The 17,022-nt window shown below is 44.6% G+C and overlaps 2 protein-coding genes across 2 annotated transcripts in view; one reads left to right on the plus strand and one right to left on the minus strand.

The window, feature by feature from the left end:
- Positions 1 to 11,068, minus strand: part of LOC117378279 (reticulon-3-like) — an 11,142-nt gene extending 74 nt beyond the window's left edge. Inside the window, exons 1-7 of the mRNA XM_033974863.2 lie at positions 10,960 to 11,068; positions 9,833 to 9,983; positions 7,907 to 7,963; positions 7,141 to 7,279; positions 6,852 to 6,921; positions 6,074 to 6,120; positions 4,231 to 4,289 (exon numbers count right to left, since the gene is read on the minus strand). Of these exons, the coding sequence (XP_033830754.2) occupies positions 4,231 to 4,289; positions 6,074 to 6,120; positions 6,852 to 6,921; positions 7,141 to 7,279; positions 7,907 to 7,963; positions 9,833 to 9,983; positions 10,960 to 11,029 (593 nt within the window). The 5' untranslated portion in view covers positions 11,030 to 11,068. The remainder of the gene's footprint in view (positions 1 to 4,230; positions 4,290 to 6,073; positions 6,121 to 6,851; positions 6,922 to 7,140; positions 7,280 to 7,906; positions 7,964 to 9,832; positions 9,984 to 10,959) is intronic.
- A 2,870-nt stretch (positions 11,069 to 13,938) lies between these two features.
- On the plus strand, positions 13,939 to 15,584 carry gemin6 (gem (nuclear organelle) associated protein 6). Its single transcript, XM_055222592.1, has 3 exons — positions 13,939 to 14,136; positions 14,491 to 14,634; positions 14,975 to 15,584. The coding sequence occupies exons 1-3, from the start codon at positions 14,006 to 14,008 to the stop codon at positions 15,255 to 15,257; spliced, it is 558 nt and encodes a 185-aa protein (XP_055078567.1). The 5' UTR covers positions 13,939 to 14,005; the 3' UTR covers positions 15,258 to 15,584.
- The last annotated feature ends 1,438 nt before the right edge of the window (positions 15,585 to 17,022 follow it).

The raw sequence follows: 17,022 nt of genomic DNA on the forward strand, positions 1-17,022 counted from the left end.
AAAACATGAATATAAATATATAAAAGTGCACGTGTGTATGAGTACATGTGTAAAGTGCACGTGTGTATGAGTACATGTGTAAAGTGCACGTGTGTATGAGTACACATGTGTAAAGTGAATGTGTATAAGTACACATATGTAAAGTGCACGTGTGTATGAGTACATGTGTAAAGTGCACGTGTGTATGAGTACACATGTGTAAAGTGAATGTGTATAAGTACACATATGTAAAGTGCACGTGTGTATAAGTACATGTGTAAAGTGCACGTGTGTATAAGTACACGTGTAAAGTGCACGTGTGTATAAGTACATGTGTAAAGTGCACGTGTATAAGTACACATGTGTAAAGTGCACGTGTGCATAAGTACATGTGTAAAGTGCACGTGTATAAGTACACATGTGTAAAGTGCACGTGTGCATAAGTACATGTGTAAAGTGCACGTGTATAAGTGCACATGTGTAAAGTGCACGTGTGTATAAGTACACATGTGTAAAGTGCACGTGTGTATAAGTACACATGTGTAAAGTGCACGTGTGTATGAGTACATGTGTAAAGTGCACGTGTGTATGAGTACATGTGTAAAGTGCACGTGTGTATGAGTACATGTGTAAAGTGCACGTGTGTATAAGTACACATGTGTAAAGTGCACGTGTGTATAAGTACATGTGTAAAGTGCACGTGTGTATAAGTACATCTGTAAAATGCCCGTGTATAAGTACACATGTGTAAAGTGCACGTGTGCATAAGTACATGTGTAAAGTGCACGTGTATAAGTACACATGTGTAAAGTGCACGTGTGTATAAGTACACATGTGTAAAGTGCACGTGTGTATAAGTACACATGTGTAAAGTGCACGTGTGTATAAGTACACATGTGTAAAGTGCACGTGTGTATAAGTACACATGTGTAAAGTGCACGTGTGTATAAGTACACATGTGTAAAGTGCACGTGTGTATGAGTACATGTGTAAAGTGCATGTGTGTATGAGTACATGTGTAAGGTGCACGTGTGTATGAGTACATGTGTAAAGTGAATGTGTATAAGTACACATATGTAAAGTGCACGTGTGTATAAGTACATGTGTAAAGTGCACGTGTGTATAAGTACATGTGTAAAGTGCACGTGTGTATAAGTACATGTGTAAAGTGCACGTGTGTATAAGTACACATGTGTAAAGTGCACGTGTGTATAAGTACATGTGTAAAGTGCACGTGTATAAGTACACATGTGTAAAGTGCACGTGTGTATAAGTACAATGTGTAAAGTGCACGTGTGTATAAGTACACATGTGTAAAGTGCACGTGTGTATAAGTACACATGTGTAAAGTGCACGTGTGTATGAGTACATGTGTAAAGTGCACGTGTGTATGAGTACATGTGTAAAGTGCACGTGTGTATGAGTACATGTGTAAAGTGCACGTGTGTATAAGTACATGTGTAAAGTGAATGTGTATAAGTACACATATGTAAAGTGCACGTGTGTATAAGTACATGTGTAAAGTGCACGTGTGTATAAGTACATGTGTAAAGTGCACGTGTGTATAAGTACACATGTGTAAAGTGCACGTGTGTATGAGTACATGTGTAAGTACATGTGTGTAAAGTGCACGTGTGTATCAGTACATGTGTAAAGTGCACATGTGTAAGTGCATGTATGTAAAGTGCACGTGTGTATCAGTACATGTGTAAAGTGCCCGTGTAAGTACATGTGTGTAAAGTGCACGTGTGTATAAGTATATGTGTAAAGTGCACATGTGTAAGTACATGTGTGTAAAGTGCACGTGTGTATAAGTACATGTGTAAAGTGCACGTGTATAAGTACACATCTGTAAAGTGCACGTGTGTATAAGTACTCATGTGTAAAGTGCACGTGTGTATGAGTACATGTGTAAAGTGCACGTGTGTATAAGTACACATGTGTGAAGTGCACTTTACACACATGTACTTACACATGTGCACTTTACACATGTACTCAAAGTGCACATGTGTAAGTACATGTGTGTAAAGTGCTCGTGTGTATCAGTACATGTGTAAAGTGCACATGTGTAAGTGCATGTGTGTAAAGTGCACGTGTGTATCAGTACATGTGTAAAGTGCACATGTGTAAGTACATGTGTGTAAAGTGCACGTGTGTATGAGTACATGTGTAAAGTGCACATGTGTAAGTACATGTGTGTAAAGTGCTCGTGTGTATCAGTACATGTGTAAAGTGCACATGTGTAAGTGCATGTGTGTAAAGTGCACGTGTGTATCAGTACATGTGTAAAGTGCACATGTGTAAGTACATGTGTGTAAAGTGCACGTGTGTATAAGTACATATGTAAAGTGCACGTGTGTATAAGTACACATGTGTAAAGTGCTCGTGTGTATCAGTACATGTGTAAAGTGCACATGTGTAAGTGCATGTGTGTAAAGTGCACGTGTGTATAAGTACACATGTGTAAAGTGCACGTGTGTATAAGTACATGCGTAAAGTGCACATGTGTAAGTACATGTGTGTAAAGTGCACGTGTGTATCAGTACATGTGTAAAGTGCACGTGTAAGTACATGTGTGTAAAGTGCACGTGTGTATAAGTATATGTGTAAAGTGCACATGTGTAAGTACATGTGTGTAAAGTGCACGTGTGTATAAGTACATGTGTAAAGTGCACGTATGCATAAGTACATGTGTAAAGTGCACGTGTGTAAGAGTACATGTGTAAGGTGCATGTGTGTATGTGTACATGTGTGAAGTGCACATTTGTAAGAGTACATGTGTAAAGTGCACATGTGTATGAGTACATGTGTAAAGTGCACGTGTGTAAGAGTACATGTGTAAAGTGCATGTGTGTATAAGTACACATGTGTAAAGTGCACATGTGTAAAGTGCACATTTGTATCAGTACATGTGTGTAAAGTGCACATGTGTATAAGTACATGTGTAAAGTACACGTGTGTATAAGTACATGTGTGAAGTGCACGTGTGTATGAGTACACATGTGAAGTGCACGTGTATAAATACACGTGTGTAAAGTGCACATGTGTATAAGTACATGTGTAAAGTGCACGTGTAAAGTGCACGTGTGTAAAGTGCACGTGTGTATGAGTACATGTGTAAAGTGCACGTGTGTATAAGTACATGTGTAAAGTGCATGTGTGTATAAGTACACATGTGTAAAGTGCACATGTGTAAAGTGCACGTGTGTAAAGTGCACGTGTGTATAAGTACATGTGTAAAGTGCATGTGTGTATAAGTACACATGTGTAAAGTGCACATGTGTAAAGTGCACGTGTGTATGAGTAAATGTGTAAAGTGCACATGTGTATTAGTACACGTGTGTGAAGTGCATGTGTGTATAAGTACACATGTGTAAAGTGCTCATGTGTAAAGTGCACGTGTGTAAAGTGCACGTGTGTATAAGTACACATGTGTAAAGTGCACGTGTGTATAAGTACACATGTGTAAAGTGCACGTGTGTAAAGTGCACGTGTATAAGTACATGTGTAAAGTGCATGTGTGTATAAGTACACATGTGTAAAGTGCACGTGTGTATAAATACACATATGTGAAGTGCACATGTGTATATGTACACATGTGTAAAGTGCACGTGTGAAGTGCACGTGTATAAGTACATGTGTAAAGGGCATGTGTGTATTAGTACACGTGTGTAAAGTGCACGTGTGTATAAGTACATGTGTAAAGTGTATGTGTGTATATGTACACATGTGTAAAGTGCACATGTGTATTAGTACACGTGTGAAGTGCTCGTGTATAAATACATGTGTGGAAAGTGCACGTGTATACGTACATGTGTAAAGGGCACGTATGCGTAAGTACAGAAGTTGTAGTAGCAGTAATTGTAGTATTTGCAGTAATACTAGCTGTAGTAGTGGCTGTAGTAGTAGTAGTAGCTGTGGTAGTTGTAGTAGTAGTAGTAGTGGTAGTAGTAGCAGTAGCAGTAGTAGTAGCAGCTGTAGTAGTAGTAGTAGTAGCAGTAGCGGTAGTTGTAGTAGTAGTAGTAGTAGTTGTAGTAGCAGTAGTAGTAGTAGTAGTAGCGGTAGTTGTAGTAGTAGTAGTAGTAGTTGTAGTAGCAGTAGTAGTAGCAGTAGTAGTAGTGGTAGTTGTAGTAGCAGTAGTAGTAGTAGTAGCAGTAGTTGTAGTAGCAGTAGTAGTAGTTGTAGTAGTAGTAAAACCCAGAAGTTGTCAGATGCAGTACAGACGTTGTCCACAGGGGGCGTAGCACTGACCGGAGCAGAAGCAGTTGGAGTTTGTTCTGAGCGCGCTCCACAAACTCATCCACCTGAGTCTGTGACAGAGACAAAACAAATACTTTTATACTTCTACTACCTTCAAATTGTTGTACTTTTGTACTTTCACTCTCTCTCGTTTCATGAGGCGACACGTGAAACCACGTCAGGAACAAACGTCCAATCACGAGTATCAACTTTTTATATATTTTTGTTTTAAATTCTTCAAACGCTCGACCTCAGAGAGATTCACCATGAAGAAGAGTCGAGAAACGACACGAGTGAACGACACGAGTGACTGACACGAGTGACCAAAGAGTCGAGAAACGACACGAGTGACCAAAGAGTCAAGAAACGACACGAGTGACCAAAGAGTCAAGAAACGACACGAGTGAAGGACACGAGTGACCGGCAGCGACCAAAGAGTCAAGAAACGACACGAGTGACCAAAGAGTCAAGAAACGACACGAGTGAACGACACGAGTGACCAAAGAGTCGAGAAACGACACGAGTGACCAAAGAGTCAAGAAACGACACGAGTGATCGACACGAGTGACCAAAGAGTCGAGAAACGACACGAGTGACCAAAGAGTCAAGAAACGACACGAGTGACCGACACGAGTGACCGACACGAGTGACCGGCAGCGACCAAAGAATCAAGAAACGACACGAGTGACCAAAGAGTCAAGAAACGACACGAGTGACCAAAGAGTCAAGAAACGACACGAGTGAACGACACGAGTGACCAAAGAGTCAAGAAACGACACGAGTGAACGACACGAGTGACCGGCAGTGACCAAAGAGTCAAGAAACGGCACGAGTGACCAAAGAGTCAAGAAACGACACGAGTGAACGACACGAGTGACCGGCAGTGACCAAAGAGTCAAGAAACGACACGAGTGAACGACACGAGTGACCAAAGAGTCGAGAAACGACACGAGTGACCAAAGAGTCAAGAAACGACACGAGTGAACGACACGAGTGACCGACACGAGTGACCGGCAGCGACCAAAGAATCAAGAAACGACACGAGTGACCAAAGAGTCAAGAAACGACACGAGTGAAGGACACGAGTGACCAGCAGCGACCAAAGAGTCAAGAAACGACACGAGTGACCAAAGAGTCAAGAAACGACACGAGTGAACGACACGAGTGACCGGCAGCGACCAAAGAGTCAAGAAACGACACGAGTGAACGACACGAGTGACCGGCAGTGACCAAAGAGTCAAGAAACGACACGAGTGAACGACACGAGTGACCAAAGAGTCGAGAAACGACACGAGTGACTGACACGAGTGACCGACACGAGTGACCGGCAGCGACCAAAGAGTCAAGAAACGACACGAGTGACCAAAGAGTCAAGAAACGACACGAGTGAACGACACGAGTGACCAAAGAGTCGAGAAACGACACGAGTGACCAAAGAGTCAAGAAACGACACGAGTGACCAAAGAGTCAAGAAACGACACGAGTGAACGACACGAGTGACCGGCAGTGACCAAAGAGTCAAGAAACGACACAAGTGAACGACACGAGTGACCAAAGAGTCAGGAAACGACACGAGTGAACGACACGAGTGACCGGTAGTGACCGAAGAGTCAGGATGTTTTTAAAACATCTGGGGTTTATTTTTTATTTATTTAGAGTTTATTTTGAGCGTATGTTTTGTTTACCACTTTCCACACTACAGGGGGCGCTCTGATACCGCAGGGGGCGCTCTGATACCGCGGGGGGCGCTCTGATACCGTGGGGGGCGCTCTGATACCACAGGGGGCGCTCTGATACCGCAGGGGGCGCTCTGATACCGCAGGGGGCGCTCTGATACCGCAGGGGGCGCTCTCACCTTGTTCCTCTGGTACAGCAGAGGTCCAGTAAACGCCGCCACGTCCGCTAAAAACACAAACACACAAGTAAACACACAAGTACACACACAAACAAGAAGAGTCAGACACAGGGGAGGGCATCTGACACACAGGGATACAGGAGGACGGGATTTGTATTTGCGTGTTCTCTGCGTGTTCTCTTTGTATTTGCATGTTCTCTTTGTATTTGCATGTTCTCTGCGTGTTCTCTTTGTATTTGCGTGTTCTCTTTGTATTTGCGTGTTCTCTTTGTATTTGCATGTTCTCTGCGTGTTCTCTTTGTATTTGCGTGTTCTGTGTGTTGTGTTTGTATTTGCATGTTCTGTTTGTATTTGCGTGTTTTCTGTGTGTTTGTATTTGCGTGTTCTGTGTTCTGTTTGTATTTGCATGTTCTCTGCGTGTTCTCTTTGTATTTGCGTGTTCTGTGTGTTGTGTTTGTATTTGCGTGTTCTGTGTGTTGTGTTTTTATTCGCGTGTTCTCTGCGTGTTTGTATTTGCGTGTTCTGTGTTCTGTTTGTATTTGCATGTTCTCTGCGTGTTCTCTTTGTATTTGCGTGTTCTGTGTGTTGTGTTTTTAACTGCGTGTTCTGTGTTGTGTTTGTATTTGCATGTTCTATTTGTATTTGCGTGTTCTCTGCGTGTTCTCTTTGTATTTGCGTGTTCTCTGCGTGTTTGTATTTGCGTGTTCTGTGTTGTGTTTGTATTTGCGTGTTCTTTGTGTGTTCTCTTTGTATTTGCGTGTTCTCTGCGTGTTCTGACCGAGGATGAGCAGTGTGAGGCCGTTGAACACGGCTCCGATAAACGTGAGGATCCACATGGCTCCAGCGAACTGCAAAACAGAAACGTCAAAATAAAACAAGATAAAACAAAATAAAACAAGCAGGAGGAGCAATAGTAGTAGTAGTATTCACAGTAGTAGTATTCGCAGTAGTAGTATTCACAGTAGTAGTATTCACAGTAGTAGTATTCACAGTAGTAGTATTTGCAGTAGTAGTATTCACAGTAGTAGTATTCGCAGTAGTAGTATTCGCAGTAGTAGTACTTGTACCTTGAGGGAGTCCACGAGGTCCTGGACTAACAGGAGTCTCCGGGTCTGGACCAGGATCCGGTTCAGGTAAATCCGGGTCTGATCCGAGAACTGTCGGACCGAGTCCTGGGTTAGTTCCAGGTCTCGCTCCAACAGAGACCTTCAAAATAAAACACAGATAAAGAGACCTTCAGAATAAAACACAGATAAAAGAGACCTTCAAAATAAAACACAGATAAAAGAGACCTTCAGAATAAAACACAGATAAAAGAGACCTTCAAAATAAAACACAGATAAAGAGACCTTCAGAATAAAACACAGATAAAGAGACCTTCAGAATAAAACACAGATAAAAGAGACCTTCAAAATAAAACACAGATAAAAGAGACCTTCAGAATAAAACACAGATAAAAGAGACCTTCAAAATAAAACACAGATAAAAGAGACCTTCAGAATAAAACACAGATAAAAGAGACCTTCAAAATAAAACACAGATAAAAGAGACCTTCAGAATAAAACACAGATAAAAGAGACCTTGTTTGTGACAAAGGACTACAGATGGAAATTAGCATTTTGCTAAATCTGGTGCAGCCATCTTTTTAATGCATCTGCACACTGTCCTTCAAATAAATAAATAAATAAATAAATAAATGTGTGCATTGTGTCACCATGGGAGCTGCTGAACATTCCACCATAGGCACACATGTAGAACACCCCCAGTGTGATGTCACTGCTAAGTATCAATACACGATTCTGATCCTGACCTCACCAGTCTAAAAGTCTGTACCTGAAGGGATGTCCCTCGTCCGACTTCTGAAGAGCCTGGACCACGGCTTTGTAAACTCTGGAAGACAAAAGAGAGACAGGTGAGGACAGGTGAGAACAAGAGAACAGGTGAGGACAAGAGGACAGGTGAGGACAGGTGAGAACAAGAGAACAGGTGAGGACAGGTGAGAACAAGAGAACAGGTGAGGACAAGAGGACAGGTGAGGACAAGAGGACAGGTGAGGACAGGTGAGAACAAGAGAACAGGTGAGAACAAGAGGACATGTGAGGACAGGTGAGAACAAGAGGACAGGTGAGGACAGGTGAGAACAAGAGGACACGTGAGGACAGGTGTGAACAAGAGAACAGGTGAGGACAAGAGGACAGGTGAGGACAAGAGGACAGGTGAGAACAAGAGGACAGGTGAGGACAGGTGAGAACAAGAGGACACGTGAGGACAGGTGAGGACAGGTGAGAACAAGAGAACAGGTGAGGACAAGAGGACAGGTGAGGACAAGAGGACAGGTGAGGACAGGTGAGAACAAGAGAACAGGTGAGAACAAGAGAACAGGTGAGAACAAGAGGACACGTGAGGACAGGTGAGAACAAGAGGACAGGTGAGGACAAGAGGACAGGTGAGGACAGGTGAGAACAAGAGGACACGTGAGGACAGGTGTGAACAAGAGAACAGGTGAGAACAAGAGAACAGGTGAGGACAAGAGGACAAGTGAGGACAAGAGGACAGGTGAGGACAGGTGAGGACAAGAGGACAGGTGAGAACAAGAGGACAGGTGAGAACAAGAGAACAGGTGAGAACAAGAGAACAGGTGAGGACAGGTGAGAACAAGAGAACAGGTGAGGACAAGAGGACAAGTGAGGACAAGAGGACAGGTGAGGACAGGTGAGGACAAGAGGACAGGTGAGAACAAGAGGACAGGTGAGGACAGGTGAGAACAAGAGAACAGGTGAGAACAAGAGAACAGGTGAGGACAAGAGGACACGTGAGGACAGGTGAGAACAAGAGAACAGGTGAGAACAAGAGGACACGTGAGGACAGGTGAGAACAAGAGGACAGGTGAGGACAGGTGAGGACAAGAGGACAGGTGAGAACAGGTGAGAACAAGAGGACACGTGAGGACAGGTGTGAACAAGAGAACAGGTGAGAACAAGAGAACAGGTGAGGACAGGTGAGGACAAGAGGACAGGTGAGGACACGTGAGGACAAGAGGACACGTGAGGACAAGAGAACAGGTGAGAACAAGAGAACAGGTGAGAACAAGAGAACAGGTGAGGACAAGAGAACAGGTGAGGACAGGTGAGGACAAGAGGACACGTGAGGACAGGTGAGAACAAGAGAACAGGTGAGAACGTGAGGACAAGTGAGAACAAGAGAACAGGTGAGGACAAGAGAACAGGTGAGGACAGGTGAGGACAAGAGAACAGGTGAGAACGTGAGGACAAGTGAGAACAAGATAACAGGTGAGGACAAGAGGACAGGTGAGGACAAGAGAACAGGTGAGGACAGGTGAGAACAAGAGGACACGTGAGGACAGGTGTGAACAAGAGAACAGGTGAGAACAAGAGAACAGGTGAGGACAGGTGAGGACAAGAGAACAGGTGTGAACAAGAGGACAGGTGAGGACAAGAGGACAGGTGAGGACAGGTGAGAACAAGAGGACAGGTGAGGACAAGTGAACAGGTGAGGACAGGTGAGGACAAGAGAACAGGTGAGAACAAGAGGACAGGTGAGGACAAGTGAAGAGGTGAGGACAGGTGAGGACAAGAGAACAGGTGAGGACAAGTGAACAGGTGAGGACAAGAGAACAGGTGAGGACAAGAGGACAGGTGAGGACAGAGGTTTACGGGCAGGTGCAGGGTGACAGGTGAGGACAGGTGAGGACAGCTGCACTTGTGCGTGTGAAGGGTGGGGTCAGGGGGCGGGGCTTACCTGAAGGTGATGGTGCAGCACAGACAGGTGAGCAGCAGATACGACACCACGCTGATGACGGACAGGGTCGCCATGGAAACCAGCACCGTCAGCGTCAGGAAGAAGGCGACGGCCGACTTCTTAGGCTCCTCCCACTGCAGCAGCCGCAGCGCTGCCACAGCAAACAACAAACATGTAAACAGCACAGAGCGCCCCCTGCAGCCGCTCAGACCAACTGCACCAAACCCCAAAGTACAGAGGCCCAGAGGAGACAAACACCAATGCTTTAGTCCAGGTTTAGACCTGGTTTAGTCCTGGTTTAGTCCTGTTTTAGTCCTGGTTTAGACCTGGTTTAGACCAGGTTTAGACCTGGTTTAGACCTGGTTTAAACCTGGTTTAGACCTGGTTTAGTCCTGGTTTAGTCCTGGTTTAGTCCTGGTTTAGTCCTGGTTTAGACCTGGTTTAGACCTGGTTTAGTCCGGGTAATAACCCCAGACCCGCTCACGTTGCTCCCTATGGAGCAGAGTCCCTCTGGAGGAGGTGGGTCCAGGCTGTGGAGCTGAGGCCGACTCTGTAACACTCCACCTCCTGCACAAACTCAGGCTCCTCCCCCCAGCGAGGGGACATCTCATGTCCCCAGATGCTGTGTCTGTGGACTGGGACACCCGTCTCTGACTTCTGCCCAGTCCTCTTTGCAGGTGGCCCCTATGACACCGTCTGCGGGTGGTGAGCCCACAGGAGGGCGGGGCCCGTGGGCCTGGCTCCGGGGCGGAGACATGTGACATGTATCGTGTCATGTGACATGTGTCATGTGTCATGTGTCATGTGACATGTGACATGTGACATGTGACATGTCATGTGACATGTGACATGTGTCATGTGACATGTGACATGTGTCATGTGACCAAAGTTACAAACCGTTGCATTAAATCCTGTAGTCCTGATTTAAAGTGTTTAGTCTGGGTTCAGTCCTGGTCCAGTCCTGGTTCAGTCCTGGTCCAGTTCTGGTTCAGTCCTGGTTCAGTCCTGGTCCAGTCCTGGTTCAGTCCTGGTCCAGTTCTGGTTCAGTCCTGGTTCAGTCCTGGTCCAGTCCTGGTTCAGTCCTGGTCCAGTCCTGGTCTAGTCCTGGTTCAGTTCTGGTTTAGTACCTGGTCTGACATAGTCCTGGACTGAGGACTCTGTGGAGTCTGGGAGGCTGCTGCTACTGGAGTCTGCCATAGTCCGGGTTTAATCCTGGTTCTGTCTCTGAATTCTTGTCTCTCTCTGGTCTTGGTCTGGACCTGGTCTGGTCTTGGTCTGGACTTGGTCTTTGCCCTGGATTCCTGAGCTCTGATCCGGATCAGGAGCCTGGACTGGGAGGGACTGGGCGGATTTAACCCCAAAGTGGGAAAAAATGGGACAAAAGTGGGACAAAGATAAATAATGAATAAAATGTACATGAAATGAAAGTTTAACTGTATCTGCCACATGAACACATGTATGAACACATGAACACATGTATGAACACATGAACACATGTATGAACACATGAACACATGTATGAACACATGAACACATGTATGAACACATGTATGAACACATGTATGAACACATGTATGAACATATGTATAAACACATGAACACATGTATGAACACATGAACACATGTATGAACACATGTATAAACACATGAACACATGTATGAACACATGTATGAACACATGAACACATGTATGAACACATGTATGAACACATGAACACATATATGAACATATATATGAACACATGTATGAACACATGAACACATGTATGAACACATGTATGAACACATGTATGAACACATGAACACATGTATGAACACATGTATGAACACATGTATGAACACATGTATGAACATATGTATAAACACATGAACACATGTATGAACACATGAACACATGTATGAACACATGTATAAACACATGAACACATGTATGAACACATGTATGAACACATGAACACATGTATGAACACATGTATGAACACATGAACACATGTATGAACACATGTATGAACACATGAACACATGTATGAACACATGTATGAACACATGAACACATATATGAACATATATATGAACACATGTATGAACACATGAACACATGTATGAACATATATATGAACACATGTATGAACACATGAACACATGTTGAACACATGAACACATGTATAAACACATGAACACATGTATCAACACATGTATAAACACATGAACACATATATGAACATATATATGAACACATGTATGAACACATGAACACATGTATAAACACATGAACACATGTATAAACACATGAACACATGTATGAACACATGAACACATGTATGAACACATGAACACATGTATGAACACATGTATGAACACATGAACACATGTATGAACACATGTATGAACACATGAACACATGTATGAACACATGTATGAACACATGTATGAACACATGAACACATGTATGAACACATTTCCAATGAAGTTGTGACGCTGTGTAAAACTTAAAAATACAATGATTTGAAAATCCTTTTCCATTTATATTGAACTGAAAAAACAAAACAGACACGATATTTAATCATGTTTTATCAAACTGATAAACTTTATTGTTTTTATGCAAATATTCACGCATTTTCAATTTGATGTCTGCAACACGTCCCAGTAAAGCTGCACAGGGGCATGTTTACCACGGCGTTACATCTCAGTATTTGTGAACTGAGGACAAACTGCTTCGTTCTCATTCTTACTGAATGTACAACTTCTGCTTCTCATCAGTCTGGGGTCTCCGTTGTCGTATTTTGTCCTTCAAAATGTGTCCCACATTTTCAGTGGGGACAGGTCTGGACACACAGGACAGGTCTGGACACACAGGACAGGTCTGGACACACAGGACAGATCTGGACACACAGGACAGATCTGGACACACAGGACAGTCCAGTACTTCAGTCTGTTACTATGAAGACACGCTGTTGCAGAATGTGACTTTGTCTCACTGAAATAAACAAAAGTCCCTGAAAAAGACCATGACCACACCCCCAGACCATGACCACACCCCCAGACCATGACCACGCCCCCAGACCATGACCACGCCCCCAGACCACGACCACGCCCCCAGACCATGACCACGCCCCCAGACCATGACCACGCCCCCAGACCACGACCACGCCCCCAGACCATGACCACACCCCCAGACCATGACCACACCCCCAGACCGTCACAGAGGCTTTTGAACTTTGTGCTGAGAACAATCCAAATGGTCCTTTTCCCTTTTGGCAGGACACGATGTCCATGATTTCCAAAAACAATTTGAAATGTGGACTGGACAGACCACAGCACTTTTACACTTTTATACTTTTACACTTTTATACTTTTACACTTTTACACTTTTATACTTTTATACTTTTATACTTTTATACTTTTACACTTTTATACTTTTATACTTTTACACTTTTACACTTTTACACTTTTACACTTTTATACTTTTACACTTTTATACTTTTACACTTTTACACTTTATACTTTTACACTTTTATACTTTTATACTTTTATACTTTTACACTTTTACACTTTTACACTTTTACACTTTTACACTTTTATACTTTTATACTTTTACACTTTTATACTTTTACACTTTTACACTTTTACACTTTTACACTTTTACACTTTTACACTTTTACACTTTTATACTTTTATACTTTTATACTTTTATACTTTTACACTTTTATACTTTTATACTTTTACACTTTTACACTTTTACACTTTTACACTTTTATACTTTTACACTTTTACACTTTTATACTTTTACACTTTTATACTTTTACACTTTTACACTTTTATACTTTTACACTTTTACACTTTTATACTTTTATACTTTTATACTTTTACACTTTTACACTTTTATACTTTTACACTTTTACACTTTTACACTTTCACACTTTGTGTCAGTCCATCTCAGATGAGCTCGTTGTTGATATTTGTTCTCTTTTCATGGTACAGTTTTAAACTGTTAACTAAAAAGCTCATTATTGAAATAAAACGGAATAAAGCGGAACTCGGCTTCACCCCGGAACCTTTCTCTGCGCGTGTTTCCAGCCGAGCCTCAGAGCGCGCGGACCACGGCGTGTTTATAGCCCGGTGGACCGCTTCAACCCGCCTCAACCCGCTTTAACCCTGTTTGGCCCGTCACAGATGCAGGGCGCGTGGTGTGGCCTCGGGCCCGCGCACTGGAGCGCGCTCACCCACAAACGGGTGGCTGTGCACGCGCACAACGGGCACGAGCTCCGCGGGTTCGTGGTGACAGTGGACCCGGTGTCCGCGAGGTGAGTCCCGGCCTCGATTCTGCTCCTCCTATGTCCCCCTGTGTCCTCCTGTGTCCCTCTGCGTCCCCCTATGTCCTCCTGTGTCCCTCTGCGTCCCCCTATGTCCTCCTGTGTCCTCCTCTGTTCCCCTGTGTCCCTCTGTGTCCTACTGTCCCCTCTTTAGTCCTGGTTTATTCCCGGTTTAGTCCCGGTTGAGTCCCGGTTTAGTCCCGGTTGAGTCCCGGTTTAGTCCCGGTCTAGTCCCGGTTTAGTCCCGGTTTAGTCCCGGTTGAGTCCCGGTTTAGTCCCGGTTGAGTCCCGGTTTAGTCCCGGTTTAGTCCCGGTTTAGTCCTGATCTGTCTCTGTCTTGTTCAGTCTGGTTCTGGTCGACTTTGGCTCTGGTGAGGTCCAGGTGGTTTTGGGACACGCTGTAAAAGACGTCCAGATCCTGGACCAGGACCTGGACCCGGACCTGGACCTCAAGAACCGACTGGAGACGCTCTTCAGAGACCCAGGTGAGTCCGGCCAAGCCCCTCCCCCTGTGCACAAGCCCCTCCCCCTGTGCACAAGCCCCTCCCCCTGTGCACAAGCCCCTCCCCCTGTGCACAAGCCCCTCCCCCTGTGCACAAGCCCCTCCCCCTTCATTTTTAAACTCTTGAAACAAGAGTGGCGCCCTCTGGTGCTCGGGGCGGCGCCCTCTGGTGCTCGGGCCGGCGCCCTCTGGCGCTCGGGGCGGCGCCCTCTGGCGCTCGGGGCGGCGCCCTGGACGTGGATATATTTATTATTATTACGATGATCCGGTTTAATCCGGTTCAGATCCGACAGCAGGACCTGACTCTTGTCTCTGCGCAGGTCCAAGCGAGGACTCGAGCCTGGACTTGGACCGGACCAGGACCCGGCTCCTTGAGTGGATTCGTCTGAACCGGGTCCCGGTAGAGACTCGGGGGGCGGGGCTGGCGGTGGCGGGGGGCGTGGTCACAGTGAACCCGCCCTTCAGAGTTCAGGACTGTGTGGGTCTGAACCAGGTGGTACTGGACCGGATCCAAAGACTGATCCAGAACCAATCACGGGACCAGGACCAGAGCCAAGACCAGGATCAAGACCTGGACCAGGACCGGGACTCACCCAGGTCTGATCCTTGACCGAAGTCGAACTGAAGCGTCTACTCCTGGTCCGGTTCTGAGTCCCGGGTCGTCACCAAGATTCTGTTTGTTCAGTTTGAAAAAGTTCTGTTGGTTTTGCCAAAAAAATGTTTAAAACAGAAAAGACCAAAGTTCAGTTTGAAGCTTTTTATTTATGTACAGCTGCGTCATTAAAGGGCTAAAGCCCCGAGACCGGACCCGGAGTCCGGACCCGGAGACCGGACCCGGAGACCGGACCCGGAGACCGGACCCGGAGTCCGGTCTTAGATCCGGTCTGGAGCTGGGGTTTGTGGGTCGTTACATTCACATTAATGTCTCTGAGAAAAATGCAGCAAAAGTTTAATAAAAACATTTCATAAAGAATCAAACGTTTACAGAAAGTTTAAACCTCCTCATTTACATAAATTATTTAAATGACCCTCATTTACATAAAGTTCAAACATTTACAAGACTCATTTAAATAATTATTTACATAAAAGACAAAAGTGCCACTTTTCATTTAAATAAACAAAACCAACGTCACCAAAAGAACAGCCGAAGGGTCTGAACAGCCGAAGGGTCTGAACAGCCGAATGGTCTGAACAGCTGAAATGATTCTAAATGTTTGGCATCTCATTGGGGCTGAGCTTAGTGTTTTTTGTTGTTTTTTTGTTAGTATTTTTTAGCAAATATGTGTTTTGGACGTATTTCACATGATTAGGGTTTGGGTTAAGTTTAGGGTTAAGGGTCAGGTGTGGGACGCTAGTCCGTTGTAACAAAATGCTCCACATTTAGGGAATCCCGAGTGGCTGAAGTGTCTGAGTCTTTCATGGACGATGTTGATGGTTCTGAATCTGGAGCTGCAGACGGCCCATCTGGGCCCATCTGGGCCCATCTGGGCCCATCTGGGCCCCTGAGAACCAATGAGCTCTGCCCATATTTTTGGGATGATTGTGATGATCCAAATATCCACCTGAAATCTGTGTATCTCCAATGTTTTGATGACGTTGGTTTTGGAACTCTCTGGAGAAACTCTCTGGAGAAACTCTCTGGAGAAACTCTCTGGAGAAACTCTCTGGAGAAACTCTCTGGAGAAACTCTCTGGAGATGTGAAAAGATTTAAATGTGATTTATTTATTTAACATGAGACGTTGATTCAGGAGTAAACTGAGCTATTTACAGCAGCTCCCTGTGTCCTCACTGTCTCCTACCTCCTCACTCTGTCTCCTACCTCCTCACTGTCTCCTACCTCCTCACTCTGTCTCCTACCTCCTCACTCTGTCTCCTACCTCCTCACTCTGTCTCCTACCTCCTCACTGTCTCCTACCTCCTCACTCTGTCTCCTACCTCCTCACTCTGTCTCCTACCTCCTCACTCTGTCTCCTACCTCCTTCCTTTCTAACCCTCTGCTTTTTGTTTCATTCAAATAATTCTTATATTTTAAATATTTTAAAAAGCCTGAGTTTTAATACAAAATGCTGAGACTCTGGACCAGACCTGAATCAGGACTAAACCAGGACTAAACCAGGTCTAAACCAGGTCTAAACCAGGTCTAAACCTGGACTAAACCTGGACTAAACCAGGTCTAAACCAGGACTAAACCAGGTCTAAACCAGGTCTAAACCTGGACTAAACCTGGACTAAACCAGGACTAAACCAGGACTAAACCAGGTCTAAACCAGGACTAAACCTGGACTAAACCAGGTCTAAACCAGGTCTAAACCAGGACTAAACCAGGACTAAACCAGGACTAAACCAGGACTAAACCAGGTCTAAACCAGGTCTA

Source organism: Periophthalmus magnuspinnatus, chromosome 1 (assembly GCF_009829125.3).
Source record: "Periophthalmus magnuspinnatus isolate fPerMag1 chromosome 1, fPerMag1.2.pri, whole genome shotgun sequence".
NCBI lineage: Eukaryota > Metazoa > Chordata > Actinopteri > Gobiiformes > Gobiidae > Periophthalmus > Periophthalmus magnuspinnatus.

What these genes read in the sequence shown, in the direction of transcription:
- gemin6 (XM_055222592.1), top strand. Translation starts at nt 14,006, where the DNA reads ATGCAGGGCGCGTGGTGTGGCCTCGGGCCCGCGCACTGGAGCGCGCTC. An exon ending in GTGGACCCGGTGTCCGCGAG is followed by an intron (nt 14,137 to 14,490) that starts GTGAGTCCCGGC and finishes TGTCTTGTTCAG; the next exon opens with TCTGGTTCTGGTCGACTTTG. An exon ending in CTCTTCAGAGACCCAGGTGA is followed by an intron (nt 14,635 to 14,974) that starts GTCCGGCCAAGC and finishes CGCAGGTCCAAG; the next exon opens with CGAGGACTCGAGCCTGGACT.